This window comes from Epinephelus fuscoguttatus, linkage group LG22, assembly GCF_011397635.1.
Source record: "Epinephelus fuscoguttatus linkage group LG22, E.fuscoguttatus.final_Chr_v1".
NCBI classification, from domain to species: domain Eukaryota; kingdom Metazoa; phylum Chordata; class Actinopteri; order Perciformes; family Serranidae; genus Epinephelus; species Epinephelus fuscoguttatus.
The window spans coordinates 31,025,353-31,048,622 of NC_064773.1; the positions used below are offsets into that span (position 1 = coordinate 31,025,353).

Below are 23,270 nucleotides of genomic sequence, written 5' to 3' on the forward strand. Positions count from 1 at the left end.
GACAGATCTCATCAGTCATTAACTAGGTGTCTTTTCCACCCTTTACAGAAACAGACTGGTATCACTTTATCGTGTTTTATGTGACATATTCAGGCAAGTTTCTTCATCATCCAACTACATGAAAAAATACTCACTCTATACTTAATACATATTCTATGCTACCTACACGTGTTGATAGCCTTGGCTTATTTTTAATCTTCTCTGTTGTTAGATAACAGGCTATAATTATCATTTCACTCTGATGGATATGACTTCTTGATGTCCCATTATGAGAACATTCTTGTGGTTAATTACTATCATCGTTTCATCTCCTATAATATAATGTGTTTTCTTCATGGTTCTGATAATGTCACTTCTAATTAACAGCTCCACCTCTTTCATATGAGCTCCTGACTGTATGGGAAACGCCAGAGTTGACTGAACTAGTTGATAATCAGCTTCCAGATACCGGTTATCCATGCGGCCAACGTTAGGGTTAGTGCAGATAACCAGATAACCAAAAGATATCCTTGGTATGTTACACTGGCTTTGCAGTACAGGCCTCTGATCACACCGTGTTAAAGTGATGTAAACCAACAGTAAACCTGGGTGGAGCTTCTGTTTAATCACCTTCAGGGTCAGTGCACCAACTCCCCGCTCTTCTTCACCTTTCACTTACCCCCCGTCATATCACATACTTATCAACACGGAGACTTAACCCTCTCTTATGAAACCACACACACATGTATCACTGCCTGAACAACTGGTGAGACTCATCTGGCCCCTTTCCCCATCGGCATACATTCATCTGAAAACTCATGAAAGATTGATTATCTTCACTGTCCACACCTCTCAGCACACAAAGAGCCACAGCTGCCCCCTTAACAAACAAGTCAGGTGACCTTTACCTGACTGCGTGGGCTCAGAAGACATTCACAACTGAAATGAGTTCAGAGGAGACAGCACTGCAAACCCTCTCAGGTGAAGAGAATATGCAACACCTGCACACATAGTCGTTTTTTTTTCCCCCCAATTCAATGAAATGAGAAACATGCAGACCGTCACCTCCCACATGTCGTTTCTCAGTCACCTTTGTTTTGCTCAAAACCCTTCATTCAGTTGTGACTGCCCCCCCAGACAAGTTCAGACCAAACACACGCTGCTCCACACCTGTTAAGAATCACAATCCAAATCAACTTTGGGCGTTTCTCACACACACAGAACATGTAATACACATTTTACACAATTACTACAATGTAACGTTGAACAGAAATTCACAGTGCAAGCCAAGAAGCTCAAATGTTGCAACAACGGATAAATGAAAAAATACAAAAACAAGTCAAAATAAAACAAAATGAAAAATATGAAATGCATTAAATAAACACACAATAAATAAATGATTGGAATAACAGCTAACAAAAAAATAGGGGGAAAAAAGTACTTTTTTAAAAAAGAATCTAAAAGAAAATTCCCACCTCGGGGTTGTATTCCTCCACCAACCAGTTAAACAACGGAGTTTACATCCAAGTCTGTCAAGACTCATGTAGCCATGACAGCTGACAATGCCTCGAATATACACTGAACAAAAATATAAACGCACCACTTTTGTTTTTGCTCCCATTTTTCATGAGCTGAACTCAAAGATCTAAAACATTTTCTATCCACACTAAAGACCATTTCCTCACAAATATTGTTCACAAATCTGTCTAAATCTGTGTTAGTGAGCACTTCTCCTTTGCTGAGATAATCCATCCCACCTCACAGGTGTGGCATATCAAGATGCTGATTAGACAGCATGAATATTGCACAGGTGTGCCTTAGGCTGGCTACAATAAAAGGCCACTCTAAAATGTGCAGTTTTGCTGGGGGGGGGGGTCAGAAAACCAGTCAGTATCTGGTGTGACCACCATTTGCCTCACGCAGTGCAGCACATCTCCTTCGCATAGAGTTGATCAGGTTGTTGATTGTGGCCTGTGGAATGTTGGTCCACTCCTCTTCAATGGCTGCACGAAGTTGCTGGATATTGGCAGGAACTGGAACATGCTGTCGTATACGCCGATCCAGAGCATCCCAAACATGCTCAATGGGTGACATGTCCGGTGAGTATGCTGGCCATGCAAGAACTGGGATGTTTTCAGCTTCCAGGAATTGTGTACAGATCCTTGCAACATGGGCCGTGCATTATCATGCTGCAACATGAGGTGATGGTCGTGGATGAATGGCACAACAATGGGCCTCAGGATCTCGTCACGATATCTCCGTGCATTCAAAATGCCATCAATAAAATGCACCTGTGTTCGTTGTCCATAACATACGCCTGCCCATACCATAACCCCACCGCCACCATGGGCCACTTGATCCACAGCGTTGACATCAGCAAACCGCCCCCCCACACGACGCCTCACATGCTGTCTGCCATCTGCCCTGAACAGTGAAAACTGGGATTCATCCATGAAGAGAACACCTCTCCAACGTGCCAGACGCCATTGAATGTGAGCATTTGCCCACTCGAGTTGGTTACGACGACGAACTGCAGTCAGGTCGAGACCCCGATGAGGACAATGAGCATGCAGATGAGCTTCCCTGAGACGGTTTCTGACAGTTTGTGCAGAAATTCTTTGGTTATGCAAACCGATTGTTGCAGCAGCTGTCCGGGTGGCTGGTCTCAGACGATCTTGGAGGTGAACATGCTGGATGTGGAGGTCCTGGGCTGGTGTGGTTACACGTGGTCTGTGGTTGTGAGGCCGGTTGGATGTACTGCCAAACTGTCTGAAACGCCTTTGGAGATGGCTTATGGTAGAGAGATGAACATTCAATTCACAGGCAACAGCTCTGGTGGACATTCCTGCAATCAGCATGCCAATTGCACGCTCCCTCAAAACTTGCGACATCTGTGGCATTGTGCGGTGTGATAAAACTGCACATTTCAGAGTGGCCTTTTATTGTGGCCAGCCTAACGCACACCTGTGCAATATTCATGCTGTCTAATCAGCATCTTGATATGCCACACCTGTGAGGTGGGATGGATTATTGCGGCAAAGGAGAAGTGCTCACTAACACAGATTTAGACAGATTTGTGAACAATATTTGTGAGGAAATGGTCTTTTGTGTGTATAGAAAATGTTTTAGATCTTTGAGTTCAGCTCATGAAAAATGGGAGCAAAAACAAAAGTGGTGCGTTTATATTTTTGTTCAGTGTAAATGTTGCTGCAAAGAAGCTACAAATACTAAAATGTGGATGCTTCACACAAATATTCAGCCCAGCAGCATGGAAGATCTTTACAATCCACACAGTTTCAAACTGGGCACCCAAGATTAGTCTCACCAATTCAGTATCTGACCTGTCTGACATTTGATCACCAATTTCTTATCAGTTCATCCTCATGTACAGGTGGGTGCTTGTGCCTAATCTGAGGAAATTCCCTCAAGACCTTCTTGTGATATTGCACACATGAGAAGAGGACAGGGGGATGTAAAGATGGACAAACAATCGAAACACATACTGTATCCAGTCATGCTGGTGTAGAAGCTTAAATAACTAAAAATGAAACACCAAAAGTAAAAATGACCAAAAATTATAAGTCTTAGATTTCCACACATCCTTAGGAAAAGGTGAAAATGAAATTACTCTAGTGTGTAAAAAAAAGTGCACATGTTTATGTTCACTTTTTGTCCAGCTACCTCCCTCTGTTCTCAACTGACAGTTTTAATAATTATTTAAGTCATTTAAAATAGACAGAAGTAAGTCAGCAAGCAAAAACATAATTTCCTGTGTATTTCCTATGTGACATTATGAGGGCATTTTTTCATCTGTTTTTGGCTGTCAGTCAAACAAACACAGGCCCACATAGAAGCTACGCCCACAGAATTCTGATGATTTCTCTGCTGATTTTCTTTCTGTCTTTCTACCTTTACTTACTTAGAAATAAAAAAAAAAAAAAAAAAAAAAATTCTACACACGACGGGCGACAATTTAATGAAATAAACTGAATACACAAGTGGTAAAAAAAAATAACAAATGCTGATGCTTCCACACAGGTGCACTGCATGGTACCATTAGGCAATAATGGCATATTATTTCAAAATGTATTATGTATGGCATTATTATATTAAGCTATATATGATAATAGTAATGCTCTGTGGCATGTATAATAATGCTGAGCAGGCCCAGTGGATTCTGATTACATATCAAGATGATAAGAGGAAAAAGCAGATATTTCCCCCCCACGCAAATATTTTTCCCCAAGAATCCCCCCCACAGGATTACTGTTGAACACTGTACAAAATAATCTGCAGATTCTGTTTAGGTCTAAAAATCAATAGCATAAAATAAGCAAATAAAGCAATTTAATAGGCTTTTTGACCACTTACCATAATGTATAAAAAGGTTTATAGTTTATGGGGCAAAATATTCAATAATAAATGACGTTAGAAAATAATTTCTGTACCATGCTGGGCATGGTTCACTTTAGTGTCCAAACAATTTATTACTTAAACTAAAGAGCCAAAATCCTCAATATTTCATCACCATGATGATCCACTGCTGCTTCTTGAATTTTTTAAAGAAGCAAAAATAACTCAAATAAACAAAAATTGTTATCAACTGCCATCATAATGTTTCCTCCACAGTATAATCGTATTCTTCTGAAAGTCAACAGACATTAAGGCTCATGCTTCAGAGGAAATCTCCTGTTTGAAGGCTCTGAAGTATGCAGCCAGTGGCTGGAGTGAGATTATCATTATTAAAACAACAGAGGAATGCTGAGAAACTGAGACCGTACGCCCCCAATGCGGTCTCAACTTGGAAGTTGAGACCGAAGCACTTCTACAAAAGAAACGTAATCCATTCAAACTTCCTTATCTATGCTGTAACAGTTTCTGGGTGTGATTTCATTTTATGTAACAACAGATAGAGCCATGTGTCCACTCAAAATGCTCTCAGAATACACACTGATGAAATTAGCATGTTAAAGAGACAATGATCAAGAGGCTGAGGGAGACAAACCCCTCCTAGCACCAGGTCCACACTTCACACACAGCAAATGCTAACAACCTTTCAATCAGTGCAGAAATCTAAGGTGTCTGCAGTTTGTTGGTGCTAACAGTGAAGGCACAACACCCCCCACTAACCCGCAAGTGAAAGCTGAAACGTGTGAATCTGGTTTGTGGGGCTGAGGTGATCAGGGTTTGGCCACAGATTCATTCATAGGATTTTTATTTAAAGGACCAGTGTGTAAGATTTAGGGGGATATACTAGCAGAAATAGAATACAATAAAATGAGTATGTTTTCTATATTTTATAATGACCTACATATAAGAATTGTTGTGTTCTTTTTACCTTGGAATGAGTTGTTTATATCTACATAGAGAACAGGTTTTCGTTTATGGAGAACACATATTGCATCATCACGTTTCTACAGTAGCCCAGAACTGACAAACCAAACACTGGCTCCAAAGAGTGTCATTTGGGTTTTTGTGTTGGCCATAAAGAAAAGCCCAACTGCAATGAGCTCCGCCAGAGTTACACTAGTTTGTAACGTGAAACTATTTTATTCAGTGTTTCTGTTGGTGTAAACTACCAGTGTGTTTATTGTGGGTAATTTGGCTCACAGTAAAAACCTCCTGAACATCTGGATTATCAGAAAAAAGGTGAGCACACATTAACTTATGGAGAGAAAAGGGGTGTTTGCTGAGTGTAGTTCGGCAGAAAGAAAATAGTTCCTACATGAGACTGCTCAGAACAAAGTCTGTGGATTATCCTGAGTGACACGGTCATGATTTCTGGACAGAGACATTGCTGTTAAGTTTTTCAATTTTTTAAAATTTTTTTTTTTTGCTGCTTTGAGCACCACAAGCTGAGTGCCATCTAGATCCATTATATTAGAGAGAAAGCAGACATCTCTACCGCCAATATGTCCAACACTCAGCAACTCACACCAAAGCAATCTCGACTAATAAACACCACTACAGGTAAGAGAGACAATTTGGATTTGGGGGTGAACTGTCCCTTTAATGATAATAGAATGCTCCCCCTTGAAAATTACTGACAGCCCAATTTCAAAATAATGTCTTTGAGAATAAAATGAATGGTGCAAAGTGAAAGCACATGCTTCTATCCTTGGCTGTGGCACAGAAAGCAACACGAGGACTTTTTTAGGGTGGGGACCCTAGGCAAAAAAAAAACATATGGATGAAGGGAGTCTGTGGTCGGAGCAGATGTTTGTGTATACTGATAAGAATACTTGGTTCATTCATTGATTAGTTCAGATTTATAGCATGATGGTAAAGAAGTTTAAAGCATGTGCCAACTTCCGATGGGCATTTGTTATTTTTTGGACATGACTACAGCAGAGACGAGTTAGCAAAAAGTTGATGAATGAGTAGCTGTAGCCGTGATATGGTGTATCTTTTTATTTGGATACATGAAAGTGTAAAATACAGACGTATTGCATGGAAAACTAATTTTAATTTAAGTTAGCGAAACTTGCACCACCCTACTTTCTACTGCTATGTAACTTCGGCTCCTACAATTTTAATACCGTTAATTCAGACCGGATAAACAAACTCACCCTGCCAGAGGAGCGACTTCTGCTGGAGACGACGGGCGGCGGCAGCTCCTCGTCGCTGGAGAAGGCGTCCAGAGTCGTGGCCGTGACATGTTTTTTGTTGTGAACGGTCAGGTTCTGGAGATAAAGCTGCACATACACGTCCTTGTTCGGGTTACCGCTCGGGAGCTCCACGTTGTGAGCCAGCAGCTCGCTCTTCAGCTTGTCCTTGGTGAGCACAGACGGGTCGTCCAGGTACTCCGGCATGTCGGCGTGCGGGTGGCGGGACAGAGTTACCGTCGCCTGGGTCAGTTAGCTAGCTAACACCGAGGGGGAAAGTGGGAGAAACGGAGAGAAGGTTTGGACTGCGCGGAGCGGCTGACCAGCGCCTCTTACTGGAGTTAATTCGCAAAGCAGATATCAGCTAAGAAGCTGAGCAGCGTGAGTCAAAGGAACAAGGAGGTACGTAAAAAGAAAATATGGCTTATTGTCGTTGCTCTCGTTTCCTCCTCCACAGGAAAATGGAGAAATGAAAGCGGCTAGTGTCCACTGGCTGCGACTGCTCTGGATGAACTCTGCACCGGGCTGCTGCTACTCATGGGGGGACGGCCCGGGCCGGAAGTGGCTGCCGGTAGAAACGGGCTCCTATTGGTCAGACGCTGCTAGAAAGACCTTCCTCATTGGTGGAACAAACGTGCAACTATTGAAAATGAACCGCACGTCATATGGTGGGAATTAAAAGCTATTTTTACAGGATTTTATAGAGTGTATACTTCTAGGGGTATTAATAGTTAAACTATATGTTTTATTATAAATTATTGGTGTTAGTTACTATAGTAATAATAATAATGATGATGCTGTAGAATGATGTAAGTACCATACTATTTATAAATATGATTTTGATCTTTAATAAGCAATGCTCTGCTCAATAAATACAACTCAATAATGAGATATCTTTAAATCTCTGTAGAAGACATTCTGTTTCACTAACTAGAGCTAGGTCCTGTGTGTCGTTGTATTGTATGTTGTATGTTATGGTGATGGGAATTTTTTTGTGAGTATGCACTATTGTGTCAGGATGAACAGCTGCTGCTTTGGCTACAGCTACTGGGGATAATAAATAAAATTAAATTTATCAGCACAAGACAGTATAGCATTATCATTCTAACTTTGTTTTTTCCTTTAGGCTAGTTTTGCGTATTGTGTAAGTGAATGAAAGCTTTTGTTTGCATTTATTTGCAATGTAAGATTAACCTTGTGACCTTATTAATCCTCACTTGGCACAGATGAAGCCAAAGAAAAGAATAAGACACTAAACACAGTTTGTTCCTTGTGCATTACTTACAAATAAAACAGTAATGCGTTTGTTTATTTCATCACTGGACACAAATGAAGACACAAACCAAAACGGAAAAAAGACCAGTGACATTTCTTCCCTTTCCGCCTTGTCACAAAACAATATTTTCTTTCATTTTGACACCAAACTTTTGTATACTTAAACAGTACAACAGCAGAAGAAATTAAAACGCCTTAACTTTAGCACAAACTGTGCAACTAGCGATAGTATTCCCGTAACGATGAACTGAAAACAAAAGCGTTGGTCCAGCTCATTGATCTTATTTTTGAAACCAAAACTGATCGTAGCATCATGTGATTTTAGGGGGGGGAAGTTAAAATAACTTAAGCAGACAGATGTAGGCTGATCAGAGAGAAAGCAGGCAGCAATGAGCTGATACTCACAGCTCTACTGCTTTACTCTGCAGCCCATACTGTCCATATGACTGCATGACATCAGTGTGTGTGTGCGAATGTGTGTGTATGTGCATGTCTGTGTAAGTGTGCACTGGGTTAGTCTATGACAGACAGGGCAGTCATAATATCCACATCAGTCCCCTGATGGATGGAGATGCTCTGGACTCTGCTCCTTGCTGGGGCCAGATAGAACGCTGGAACACCCCTCCGCTCGTTTCCTTCTCTCTTCTCATCCTATTCCAAACAACGCTGCTTTCTCTTCAGGCTTTGATCTCAGGGGGCGCAGTGTACAACTGCTCAGAGTTCTCTGCCCCCAGGTCCTCTGAAGAGTAATCAAAGACAGAAAAAGAGGGAGAATGAGAAGAATCATAGTGATACTTGGATATGTCACAATACAACTTGGTTATAAACCTGGGGACTTTTTGCTTCTCTGAAGCAAAGGATGGAAAGAACAGAAAGTGTCACATGCTGCAAAGCCCTGAGGCAAATTTGTGATTTGTGATAATGAGCTATAAAAATAAAATTGACTTAACTACTGATGTAGAAAACAAGCAAAGCAGCCTGAAATAGCTGCTGATGGCAGGATTCCATCACAGTTTCCATGACATGTTTTAGGCAGAGGTTTCTGAGCCAACGTTTTAAAGCCTTACTGCTCACAATTTCTTCAGTTTTTTGGAACCAGAAAATCCAGAAGCATAAACATGTGGCAACAAACAAGGTTAAATGAAATAGCTTGAGAGATGTCAATTAAGCAGATGCATATACAGTGCTATATGGGTTTCTGTGTACATGTTCCACCACTCATGTAGTCAGCACATGTAGGAGCATGGAGGTGCATACAGACTTCAGACATGAGCAGCTGGAAAAATTTACATCATGTGGGCCCTCTTGTGGGCACACAGAATAAGACTGGCTTTAAATAATGCACTGAGCTTACATGAGTTCATTCATAATGAGGAGTTCTACTCTACAAATTTATAACAGAGAGCCTGGAGACGTGGAGATTGAAAGACTCTAATATTAAGCAAGCTGGGAGATTCCAGCGAATGCCGTCCTTACCAAATGACTTTTCCAGCAATTTCACTACCTCCTTATACACCGACTGTTCAAGGTGGGAATATCCCTCTATAATTCTGCTTCGCCTTTCTTTACAAAACTACTACTATCAAAAAATGGACAGAAGGAAAGTTGGCTCGCCTTCAAGCCAGCAGCAGAAGTAGTAACAGCACCAAATCAACATCTGTGTAATACGGACAGCCTGCAGGATGGGAGCATGGTTGGAATGGTTGGGACATTTTGATGACATGTTGTGTGTGATCAACTGTTGGAGATTTAAAAAGCAGCTAGTAGCTGACTCAAAGAAGAAGAACAGCGGCTAAAAATGTCTGCAAATTGGGGGGTCAATGAGGTCCAGGAGCTCCTTACCTTCTGAGCAAAGAACAAGATCAGCAGCCATGCAACAGCGACGGTAAATGACTGCTTTTGCTATTGTTTAGAAAGCGCTGCCCGATGTCACTGTTATATGTCACACTCAAGCCTGGAAAGGCCAAAAGCCAGGGCAACAAGGCCATGAAATAAAACAATGATTTTAAGTCCACGTCCATAATGAATTTAAGGACTAAGGATGTATGACTATCTGTGAAATGAATAAATAAAACAAGCTCAAGTAATATTAATGAGTATAATAAGTAATAATGGGATTTGTTTAATAGCACTAATAAACCCAATGTGTTTTAAATATAGAACCACCAGATTCATGTTTTTATAAGCGAACAATCTTAAGTATTAGGCCTAAATATTTTTTGAGTGTACATGATAAACTAATTCACTGAACAAGACTCACTTACAATTTTTTTTGATGTGTTGTTAGATAGCTAACAAACAAACAAACTACAGCAGGGCTGTTCAATTAGGCTACTATTTCAACTGGGCTGCATTTCAAAACCAGATCATGTCGATGTGTCACATTTTTAGCAGCGAGCAACTGATCCACTTTTTTTTGCATACATATATATACACACAGGCATGGCCCTCCTGAACATGACGCAGAAACAGACTAAAAGAGAGCTATCAATGCACAGAAGCATAATAAGTGACATTAACAGTATTTAACAACACACACTATCTCTCTAGCAGCATCTCCCTCTCTCCTCTCCTCCACACACACACACACACACACACATGCACACACCTCACCTCCTGATGCTTTCCTTACAGGTCAGTTACACAGGATATAGTTTTATACAGTCCATGGCAGCAACAGTCATGTTTACAACAACAGAGTCACTATTTAAAACCCAGTAATATCTGACTGGAATATAAATATTCCTCCTGACATCACAATACTGAGTGAAGAAAGTCACGTTATCTCAGCATGAAGACAAACATCAGTATCAGTCATTGATCCTGCTCTCTGTCCCTCCGCTACTGAGGACACTCACTGTCTGCAGGTCGGCTGCCTCAGGTACATGTTCAGATAAAGTGTTAGCCTAAATACAAACAGTTTTCATTTAGTTTGTCTTTAACACTTTGCTGTTAGCACCACAAGCGCGATGTGCTTGTGTCGGCCGCGATCATAAACCATAATAGTGGAGACTGTGGACAGAGCAGACTGAAATATTCTACATGCTGATCACATGTATTGATAAAGTATTGGCTTGGCTGGCAGAGGTTTTATCGCACTTACTCACAGTAACAAGTGTAGCGTAGTTAACTAGAGTAATCTTGAAGTTATATTCCCTTCATCTGCACCGCGGCCTCTCTGCTGTTGAGTTTTTGTGTCTGTGTGTGTGCGCGCGCTGTGAGGGGTGACATGCAGAGAGCAGGAGAGAGGCTGCAGAATGATGATACATGAAACCGAAACTTTAAAAAGTAACGCTGGTAATGGCGGAGCTTACTATTATTACGATGTTGATTAAACTTGCCTTGGGTTGTTTAATACCGGGTCTCGGTACCGATCCCTGCCCGGGCGTTTGATGAAGTCTCCTGGTTGGCTGGTGATAGACTGGTGTCAAACTGTCATCGCAGCCTGTCTGAGCGGTTCATGCCAGGCTTGAATCAAACCCCCCACTGGTGATGTACGCATCGTCTCATTTGATGTTGGCCAATAAGACTCCAGAATGTCATCGCATTATTTTTTTTCTCAATAGACACAGGTGTCAAAGCCGTGTTGACAGGAAAGAGGCAGAGGAGAAAACCGCAAAATCACCTGGGACGGTGCGGGCGGGGCATCAAGGCCACTGTGGCCTTAGGGCAGATATTTTTTTCAAGGGCACAGGGCCAAATTGGGAGGGCCACGAGAGCCATGGCCCTCGTGGCCCTCGTGAAATTCCTGCCCTGGTCACACTAGAGGCTAATGCTGTTGTGTTACACATTACGGCTCATTTACATCCAAAATTATTCTGCCGTTGTTAAGTTTTGTATAAAACAGCAAAGCTGGCATAATGAAGGGTTTTCATTGTCGCCTTATCGCCTGATCCCTGTGTAAAAAACGGCTACTGTCCCAGACAATGTTATGTTACAATATTGGAATATATGTTGGAATAAAATCACAAATTTTACCTCAGTTGGTGCACGCTCCTGTGACCTTGATCAATTTGTGAAAGGTGGTCATAAAACTCAGTACAAGCTGTCCTAAGTCAGTCTATTACTAGTCTTGACATTCCGACAAAAATGTAAGGCACTGTTTATATGTCATATTTCTTGAAGCGAGTTTGGCTTAATATTTTCCACCAGGACCAGAATGGGAAATAATGTCAAAATAACGTCTCATAATCTTGCAAACAGTGAGCCAGCAAGATCCCCAGTCTTTGCAAAATCTAACAGTGTGTGACTAAACACTCAGATTGTCTTTAGATGTCCGAGGATGTCAGTCTTTTACAAGTCATTTCAAAGTCTTCTAGTATATAGTAGGCATAAAATGCTATTATGGGAAATAATGAAAAAATAGGATGTAGCAAGTCAGGGTATCTTTGCTGGTTCAATTTGGGCCTTTCTTTTGCTGTCTTGTTGGTAACAAAGCATGGATGAGGAGAGACTCACTGAGTCTCATTCAGCTAAATGACCCATAATCCCATCATTATAAAGACAATGGCCAAATAGACATTGCCTGGCGGCTCACAGCTCTGGAAAGTGGCTCTTCAGGTGAGAAATCAACTTTAATTAGTGGCTCCCCACACATGATTTTCAGCTAATGCAAAGGTGGAGGAGGTGTAGATCTTTCAGTAAAAGCAGTAGAGACGACATGGGACATGACGCGCTGCAGCAGTGCCGGTGTGTTTTCAGCTTAAGTCAAGCCTCCCAACTTTATGAAGAAAAATACTAATTCTCTTGAATACAACTGTAGTATCTCCTTGTCACCATGACAGACTGAGATCCTAACGTCTTGTGAGAAACATCTGGCTTTGTATTTCCAGAGAAAAGGATGTCAGAAGACAACCGTTGTGTTTTTGAAGCCACCATTTTGTGGCAATTACAGGATCTACATTTACTGCCACTTTCACCCTGGCTTCAGGATTTAGCATTTGAGGAAGCTGTTTGCTAAAAAGTAGTGTGCTCAGTGTCATACTGCTTGTCATAGATCAGACTGTGTAAAGTGCTCAAACATGGAGAGTTACCAGGGAGGACACACTTCCACAGGCCATAAGTTTTCCCCACAGCCGTCTGCCACAGTCGCAGCGTGCCGTCCTCAGAGCCGCTGGCGTACAGCTCACCATCCGGACTGAAGCGAACACAGTGCACTGGACCAAAGTGACCCTTATAGGACTCTGCAGACAGGAGGGACAGACACAGCATTAGATGGAAGCAGTAAACACGTGACTCTTTCTGGAAACTGCTTTACAGTTAGGTATGTGTTTTCCTTAGTTTTATATATTTTGTGTTTTATCCCTTAAACAAACTTTATGTTTTCGCATGATCAGTCTAAAATGTAACATGTAGGATTCTTAAGTGTGTTTTTTGGTAAATTATGTACTGAATAAGTCTGTTTTTTAAATAAATGACAATAAACTACATTCAACCTTACACACAGGAGTCATTACCTCAGCTTACAGTCTAACAGGAGTAGTACGCCTCTAAAACAATTCAGAGAAAATCTGATCTCTGCTGCTCACCCAGCTCTTCCTTGGTGCTGTAGTCAAACTTGTAGAGCTTGAAGTCCTCTCCACCGGCAACAAAGAAGTCCTTCTCTGGGTGGAGGGAGGCTGAGTTGATGGGAGCTGGGGCTTCTACGGTCTTGATCAGGTCCAGGCTGGAATACATATAAAAAAAATCATTCTAATGTTATACTGACTTCTCACTGTGGAAAAGCTACATGTCTTGATTAGAAAATGATTCTCCACTGTATAAATAATCTATTTTAGGCTTTAATTACAGCCTACTGTGTGCTGCAACATTGACCTATGTCATTGGTCAAATAGTTAGTTATATAAAATAAAACTGGCAGTTAAAGAAACTTCAAGTCTGAAATCATATCTCACTCCATTTCAGATGACATTTAGGATTTTTGTTTTTCAAGAAACTTATTTTTTTTTTTTAAATCTGAATTGAAAAACAAAACAAACAAAAAACAAACAAACCCTACCTTATCTTAGGATAACAATTTAGCTATTACAAAACTGTCCCTAATGAGATTTTCGATGGAATGATAACCTTCTCAGAAAATATTGCTGTTTCAGTGGTATTACAGAATTTATATTATTATCAGTGTGAATGATCCTTAAAGGAATGAAAATGGAAGGGTTACTGTTGAAACTTCACACCATTTTGTTAATGAAGTATGTGTAAAAATCCTCCTCTTGGAAAATAACGTAATATTGCGAAAATTAGGCCTATCCTGACCCAAAAAGATGCAGAAAAATTGGTCCACGCTTTTGTTACCTCTGGGCTGGATTACTGTAACTCCCTATTATCAGGTAGCTCTAGTAAGTCTAAGAAACTAAGAAACGAGATCATATTTCTCCTGTTTTAGCTTCTCTTCACTGGCTCCCTGTAAAATCCAGAATTTAATTTAAAATCCTACTGTTAACTTATAAAGCTCTAAATGGTCAAGCTCCGTCATATCTTAGAGAGCTCATAGTGCCATATTATCCCACCAGAACACTGCGCTCTGAGAACGCAGGGTTACTCGTGGTCCCTGAAGTCTCCAAAAGTAGATCAGGAGCCAGAGCCTTTAGCTATCAGGCTCCTCTCCTGTGGAATCATCTTCCTGTTGGGGTCCGGGAGGCAGACACCGTCTCCACATTTAAGACTAGACTTAAGACTTTACTCTTTGATAAAGCTTATAGTTAGGGCTGGCTCAGGCTTGCCCTGTACCAGCCCCTAGTTAGGCTGACTTAGGCCTAGTCTGCCGGAGGATCCCCAATAATACACTGGGCACCTTCTTTCTCTCTTTCTTTCGTGTCCTGTTACTGCATGTCACTAACTCGGCTTCTTCTCCGGAGCCTTTGTGCTCCACTGTCTCTCAGGTTAACTCATATTGCAGCGGTGCCTGGATGGTGTGACGTGTGTGGTTGTGCTGCTGCCGTGGTCCTGCCAGATGCCTCCTGCTGCTGCTGCCATCATTAGTCATTAGTCATACTTCTACTGTTATTATACACATATGATTATTGTCATATACGTATACTATCAGATATTAATATTTATTTTCAACATATTGTACCACAGTAGCCAGAACTATAATTATAATATTATTACTTTCATTAATGTTGTTGTAAGCTATTACCGTTACTGTCTGTCCTGCATCTCTCTCTGTCTCTCTCTCTCTGTCTCTTTTTCTGTCTCATTGTGTCATACGGATTACTGTTAATTTATTATGTTGATCTGTTCTGTACGACATCTATTGCATGTCTGTCCATCCTGGAAGAGGGTTCCCTCCTCAGTTGCTCTTCCTGAGGTTTCTGACATTTTTTTCCCCGTTAAAGGGTTTCTGGGGAGTTTTTCCTTATCCGCTGTGAGGGTCATAAGGACAGAGGGATGTCGTATGCTGTAAAGCCCTGTGAGGCAATCTGTGATTTGTAATATTGGACTTATAAATAAAATTGATTGATTGATTAATTGATTGATTACAATATTAGTGAGTGTTAGCAGGGAAAGGGGTCTATGTGGTCTTTGTGTTCTGGAATAAGGGGGTAAAAAAAAAGAAAAAGAAAAGTTGGGCACTCTGCTGTGTTGATAAACATTCTGTCTCCAGTAGTGGAGAGCAGCCTCTCTGTTACAGTGTGAGTATGACTGAAACCCATCATTATCCAAAACACTGTATGAGAGCAGGGCTTGTGTGGTGGTTGGCTGGTATTCACTTGATACTTCAACCCGTCTTGCAAAGCAAATTATTACATTCTTACATCCAAAATGTCTCCAAACACTTGCTTTCTCTGAAGATGAACTACAAAATAACTCAGGTGTATGTGCACTGAACTGTCCAGGTGCTCACACGGTTCAGCTGTGCATATTTTTTCCAGTAAATATTCTGGAAGAATGGCGATCCTTATATGAATCATTTATTCTCCCAAGCCGTATTTCCATGTAGCGGTAATGTTTATTTAAACATAGCTGGTCATTAAGAACAACTGTGGTCACTTTCAGCAGTCCAGACACTACCCATGTAAAATCTGCGTTCTGTTCATTCAGCCACACTTGGCTAAACTCACATTACCTGGCTGTCATAGTTGTTTGCTGACTGAAAAGTTCTTGTGAATGTTCTTATAAATCACAAAAATATATTATGCACAGAATCCCATTTGACATGTCAAATTTAATTCTATTTCCATCAATGTGGACATGTTTGTCTCTGAGATGTGTATGGTGAGAGTAGAGCGTACCTTAGAGCGTTGTAAAAAGCAATTGTCTTTCCATATGTGATCACAAGAATCTCTCCATCAGCCACATACTCCATGCTGCTCACTGACGTGTCGAATGACAGCGTCTTCACCTCCTCCATGGAGCTCCTGTCCCACAGCCTGGACACACAGACACACACAAAAATATAGGCTTTAACATTAAAAAGGTCTGTGGTAAGTTTGCTGGCAGAGAAGTGACTTGTCAGACAGGTGACTGTCTCTGTGGCAGCAGAGTATAGACACAGTCATGATGATGAGTTGAGGTTTGAAGATGTGGGCACTGACGCTCAAACAAAGGTTGGAGCCTATCCCAGCTGACACTGGGTGAGAAGTAGGGTACACCCTGGACAGGTCACCAGACTATCATGGGGCTAATGCTGCATTCTATTGGTAGCCGGAACCGGGATTGATACGGTTTCCGGTCCGGAAAGGTACAAAAGAACACCCGTTCTACCTGGAGGTCTAGTCATCAAACTTGGGCAAGGTCCAGGTAGACCAAGTCGGTAGAAATGATGTCACGATGAAGATGGCTGCGCACACTGTGAATGGTAAACAAAGTTATTTGTCCTCGTATACGCTGTTTAATTAAGCGTTTGTGTTGTAAAAATCATACAAGTGCTTTGCAATGGCATTTCTGTTTCCACTGTTGATTTGTGTTGGAAAAAAAGTCTGTGCAAGCCCGTTGTAGCCTAAAATCGTTTGAACCAGCAAAGTCTCCGTTGCTCAGCAGCCATGCAAACAAAAACAAACTTACGGTGCGCCGCCATGTTTTCCGGACTGTTGCAATGAAACGCTTTCAGATCAGACATGTCATATGGTCATATAAATCCGACAAGGAATGACCGGCCTGGATTGCCAAACGAATGCGGCATAACACACAGAGACAGACAACACCTACGGCGATTCACCAATTAACCTAACCTGAGTGTCTTTGGACTGTGGGAGGAGGCCGTGGCACACACCACACGAGGGGCTCTCCGACCCTGGGTTTGAACGCCCCACCCTGGGCTTAGAACCAGGAACCCTAATGCTCTGAGGCGACAATGCTAACCACTGCACTACTGTGCTGCCTGTTAACCTACCATTAACTGGGAGACAAGACACAGAAACTTTCCTTAGTCTTGAGGAGCTGCAGCATTAATTTATGGACAAACAGAAACCTGCACTGTACATTTAATAACACTTGACAACTTTACAGCCAATTTGTTCTCTGCTCAGACTTGTCTGCTCTGAGCGCATCCACTTTCATGCTTGGTCACACAATCACTACACACATATTACGCCACTCTAACAACATTGTAATATGTTACCATGGGTTGTACTTAAATGCAGCCACTTGTCATTTTCACACAGCAGTACTATGGGCATCCAAGCTTGTGCGTGGCATTTTTCAAGGGCCACCTGTCTCCAACCCTCTGGCCTGGTAGATTATGTAGCATTAAAACAAGGTGTCTACAGGTATCAGAAACTTAAATCTAATGCTTTTTAAGACCTTTTCAAGATAATTTTTTACCAAAATTAAGACTGATATGTTAAGTACATGGTATGTATTAAGTACCATGCAGAGGTAGGTTTTATGCAGAAATATGGTTATTAGAGTGAGTTAGTTTGATCTAATTTTGCCAACAGGTATAAAGTATAAAGTTAACAGACAGTATTAGATTCAGCCGTAGATTTAAAGATTTGGAACATCAGAAATGCCAACTTTCATGCAGAAGAGCTCGACTTATTTTGACAAAAAAATTTAACAATGTATAAATGAAATTAGGTAAAATGTTTGTGGCAATTAAGACCTCAGAAATTCACTATTTAATGATGTTTAAGGCCTAATAATAATAAACCTCAATTTAAGACATTTTAAGGACCTTCAGACACCATGTAAAAAAAATCCCAGCTTTTGCAGTCTGAACATTTCTTTTACATCAGCATACAAAGGTTTGAATTTGATGAATCATTCAGCCCATATGAGAAGCTACTTCACTGACCGTATGGTTTTGTCATCGGCAGCAGAGAGGATCAGCTTGTCGTTGTTACACCACAAGGCTTTTTTTATGGCTGAGGTGTGACCTGCAATCTCCTGAGGGGCTAGAGGACACAGAAAGGCAATCATCAGCTACATTAGAAGATAGAAAATTAAACACAAATGTCAGGGTTCGACTGGCATAACTTTGCATCTTTTAAATGAGATCTGTCTCCTGTAGGGGGCAGGGTTCAGAGATATTCTCAGTGTCATAACTGTCAGAAAATATTACAGAGCAGTGTTGCACCAACCAGAGCAAAATTAACAGCAAATGATGAAGACCTCCAAAAGTGAGGCATGTGTGCTTACCTGCTTCAGGGTTGCTGAGATCATAGATGCGCAGCAGCTTGTCATTTCCTCCAGTCAGCAGGTAGTTGCTGTCCTGAGAGGAGAGGCAGAGCATAATAAGAAGTGATACACCATAATCATACAGGATATGTTCAAAAATTATCAGATTGATTAACATATTATCTTGAGTGATGTTACACTGACCTGAGTAAAGGTGACAGTCTTGACAATGTGTTTGTGTGCCAGTGTGAGGACTTCGTCTCCACTCACTGCATCCCACACCTTTCTGAAAAGCACAGAGGACATCTTTTCATTGATAACAGTTCATGGAGCTTCAGTATTAATATTGCAGATAATGGTTTTGAAAGCAGGACTGGTTCAGTGATTTAAAAACACAACTAAAGAAGATACAGATAAATAAAACAGAGATAGGAGGGTATCGGGTTATCTATGTCAGGATTTTACAGAAAAGACCACTCCACTTTCCCAAGGAGCTGATTTGTCACTACAAGGGCTGTTTAAGTGTTTTGATGCTCTGAAGTTAATCTCCTCCAGAGCATCTGTACAGCACAGGTTACCATGGTGATACACTCTAATTAAAAGTGAACCAACTGTGATGCTAAAAAGTCAAACCCAAGAAGAGTTGGCTAACCCACTAATCTAGCTCTGTGATACAGCCCCCTGGAGACTCAGGACACATGCTTCCTTTTGTAAAACTCAGCTTTATTGCTTTGCTGCAATCTGCAGTATTAATATTAATTGTTCAAATACACTTATGTATAATCTGCATGACTAGAAGGACCACAGCATCATCAAATATCCTTCAAACTACAGTTTCTGGAGGGGTTTGGGTAGACAGATTGTTGACCACTTCACATTTAAACCAAGGCTTTAGAGTAACTCTTATCCTTACAGCTCAAAAAATCTCTCATTACATGAATGGATGGATAAACAGTAAGAGAGAGATGTTTCAGAGATGACAAGATTATTTTAGACATCTTGTTCCCTGACACACAGCTACGCAGGTGTCTGTAGGCCCCATACCGAACAGGACTCCCTACTCACGCTGTGAAGTCAGCTGCGGCGGTGGCTGCCTTGGTGGCGTCTGTGTTCAGAGTGGCTCCCCAGACAGCGCCTTTGTGACCCAGAAACGTTCCTATCCAGTCCCCTGTGTCTCCCTGGCGCAACATGGGCTTGCCATCTGACAAAAGGAAAGCAGAGAGTATACAAAGATTTACTATGCATCTTAGGATGATGTACCACCACATGACAGCTGTGGAAAAACTTGTAGGTAGTGCAGTCAACAGGTGTCTGTTAACAAGCCACAGACTGGCTCACTTTGATACTGTAACATGTGATTTAGCACTGTAATGGTGACTTCAAGGAAGCCAAACACTTCTGAGAACAAATTTTAAATTAGGGGTTTAAGTAAGAGCAGAACAAACTTGTTAAGATATAGTGGGTGGGTCAGCAACAGGGACAGTTCACCCCAAAACCAAATACATATTTTACTCCACCTTGTAGTGCTATTTATCAGTCTAGACTGTTTTGGTGTGAGTTGTTGAAGGTTGGAGTTATCAGCTGTAGAGATTAGGGCTGTCAGCGAATATTCTAAATTCGAATTTGAAAAAAAACAACAGACCTTCGAATGTGAAAATTGATGATTGGGCGAGCGAGAGGTCCGCGGTCGTTTATAACGTAATGTTATAGATAACTGTTTTATGTGTTTTAATGTGTAGGTATGTAAATGTTTTCAAAGACATGTTGAAATAAAAATACTTACAAGTAGTTATGTTTCCTTGTATTAATACATATACAAGTACGTTTCCTTGTATTTGTTTGCCCTCTTGTGGATATAATGCGAAAAAAAAAATTGAATGGTTGAAAGGAATATTCCGACGTCATTTTTGAGCAATTTTGACAGCCCTAGTAGAGATGTCTGCCCTCTCTCCAGTATAATGGAACTAGAAGGCACTCAGCTTATGGTGCTCTAAGCACAAAAAAACAAACAAACAAAAAAAACATCTGAAACACTCAACAACAATGTCTCTTTCCAGAAATGATTTGTCGAGGTTGGTTCGGCTTAGGCATGAGGAGTGAGACTGGTTAGGTTTTGGTAGAAAATCAGGGTAAGCTAATCAGAGGCGGAGTAAGGCAGGTCGAGCTTACCCTAGAAAACAAGGAATTCACATCATGTCAGACTGATAGCAGATGGATTCTGAGATATGGCATCATCAGCCCCTGACCAGTGGCGTCAAAATACAAAGCAAAGATCCCACAGTTCCATGTGACTTTGGATTACACGTTTTTTCTAACTTGGGCTTTCTCATTATATTATTTCATTAAGATGTTCGGTTTTTCAGTCATGTGACGATAAACAAATGGGAAAACTTAAGTCAAATGATAGTGGGCACAACAGGAAAACTTCAGATGTAAAGAAGTGCCTATAAAATTGTTGAAAGTTTCCATGTTTTTTGCAGATTAAGATTTCGGGAAAAATAGTGGATGACCTTATTTGTTAACTTTCCAAAGATCGGAGAATTGTAATGATATGTATATTTTTGAAGAAGATACCTGTGTCTTTGGGTGGGGTGGTCATTCATTGTGGGTCATATGTCTGCTGAATGACTGGTCGTTCTGGTTAATCAAACCACATTCACTCTCTCATATAGGTTAACGCTGGGTCTGGGCAGTACATCAATATTATGTCCATATCCTGATAAGTGACTAGATAAAATCTTGGATATCAAAAAAGTATGGGGGTACTTTTACTAATAAAAGTGTTTTCTTTTCCCGGTGTTAAAGGCTGCATTACAAGAAAGAGATGTAATTTACTTTACTTACTAGACTGCTCTAGCTGCTCCAGTATTTGTCTTTACTCACTTGGTCATTGACTCCACATTACTGGTGGTTATTTGTGAAAATGTCATTGTGTAAATATTTTGTGAAAGCACCAACAGTCAACCCTACAATATCGCTGCAATATCAGTATCAAGATATTTGGTCAAAAATATAGTGGTACCTCCATTACAGCTGGGCAATACATAGGTATTATATCAGTAACATGTGAGACTAGTGCGGTTGCAGCAATATACCGGTTTCAAGGTATACCAAGATATGAAAGTTGACAGTTAACATACTGTGTACATCTATGATATTGAATATAAGGCAACTAGACGGAGAATCTCACCTTTATTTAACTTATTTTCAAACGGGAGACTTCTTAGCACTTAATTAGAAAATGGCTTCAATTATAATAAAAAATCGTTATCCAACCAAAAATAACCCTATCATCTTCATTCCTTTGAGTGATTTGGACTGATAATAATAATTTTGTAATACCGTGATACGTTGCCATGGCGATGGTTTCCGAGACAGTTATTGTACCTGAAAATCTCTTACCATTAACACCCTGATAGATACTAAAAATGTTTTAGATTCTGGATATCGTAATATCATAAAAATTGTCTTTTCATGATTTTAAAAGCTTCATTACAATAAATCGTGACATGTGAGTTTGTCCACGTCACTCAGCCCTACAAAGGCGTGACGTGTGACAGTGATTGATTTCTGACTGTATGCCCCATGATGGAGAGTCAAGTTGCCATCATGTTGTATTAAACTATGTCTTGGAACCATTTCCAGTGTCTGGCATTTAACGTTAGGACCTTTTCCGACCCCTTAAATAAAACTTATCTGAAGGCTGTCTGTTAGTCTCACCCTTGCAGGCGCTGATGAGGAAGTAGCCATAGGGAGTGATTCCACTGAAGGCCAGGTCCACCACAGGCCGGGTGTGACCGGAGCAGGTGAGCGGAGTCTGTCTCATCGCCATGGTCCTCCAGCCGGGCAGGAGACTGTTCGCACTGAGGGAGGAGACGGTTCAACGCTAGCGAGCAGCTAGCTAGCTAGCTAATGGGGTAGGCTAGCGGGCAAGAGAATGACAAAACAAGTTAGCTAGCTAGTAACGTTATTTTGATTATTTATTTCCGTTGGCCAGCAATTGACCGCTGGTTGGGATATAAAGAGTGAGAATTAGTCGGAAGGTTGGTCGAACTAAACGTGGGGTCTCCCTCCCAGCGAAGGAATGGCTGTCGTGCTAATAGCTACAACATTGCAACTATCTAGCAACGTGCAACGCGGCGCAACTACCGCCGAGATGATATAGCCGGTATTCCGTCAGCCACAACAAAGATAACACTTCCGGTGTTATATTTTTCACAATAAAAGTGTCTCATATTCAAATGACTACTGTTCGACTGAAAAATCACAGTTAAATTATAAATGAATGAATGAATGAATGAATAATTGAATAGGATAACACAATAATAATAATAATAACAATAATAATCCCACTTTTTTTTTATATTATTCAGTCTTCATAATAAAATATTATTAAAGCTAGCTTCTTTCCACAATTTGTGGGTCTTTTCCCCCAGTTTCATTTGTTTTTATTTCAAAATATAGATTTTCAAAGTCTGTTTTTTCCCCAAAACGCTGTTACTGTTTTATAACTTTAAATTACTGACTTTATCAGTCAAGTATGTCAAACAGGCCAGAGACAGTCATGCCTTTGGCTGTTGTTTTGGTATGAATCGCAACTAGCTCATATATTTTTATTGCCTATTTTTTGTCTGTTGTATTTATTTTGTTATATAATGTAACGCATATTATCAGACATGTCTTAACACTTTGCAGCTTGTAAGTGATATATATAGTGAATAGTGTACAGTATTTTTCTTTAGTTCTTTTCCCCAAAATTCCAGGTGTTCTACGTTTTTCACACAGTGATGTAATTTATCCTTATGATATGAGCTTTAACGGTAAAAATGTAAAGCGATATCAATTCACCTT

General features: G+C 40.7%; 2 protein-coding genes across 2 annotated transcripts in view; both read right to left on the reverse strand.

Annotated features, from left to right (window-relative positions):
• The window catches only part of tmpoa (thymopoietin a), a 31,866-nt gene extending 24,812 nt beyond the window's left edge, over positions 1-7,054 (reverse strand). The window contains exon 1 of the mRNA XM_049566461.1: positions 6,549-7,054. Within this exon, the coding sequence (XP_049422418.1) occupies positions 6,549-6,791 (243 nt within the window). The 5' untranslated portion in view covers positions 6,792-7,054. The remainder of the gene's footprint in view (positions 1-6,548) is intronic.
• A 798-nt stretch (positions 7,055-7,852) lies between these two features.
• Positions 7,853-22,593, reverse strand: LOC125882656 (serine/threonine kinase receptor associated protein). The gene is made up of 9 exons (XM_049566469.1): positions 22,140-22,593; positions 19,485-19,620; positions 18,624-18,705; positions 18,441-18,513; positions 18,097-18,196; positions 16,094-16,231; positions 13,388-13,524; positions 12,893-13,042; positions 7,853-8,598 (listed from the first exon to the last, which is right to left on the reverse strand). Exons 1-9 carry the CDS (start codon positions 22,249-22,251, stop codon positions 8,537-8,539), a joined length of 990 nt encoding a protein of 329 aa, XP_049422426.1. The 5' UTR covers positions 22,252-22,593; the 3' UTR covers positions 7,853-8,536.
• Positions 22,594-23,270: the final 677 nt, after the last annotated feature.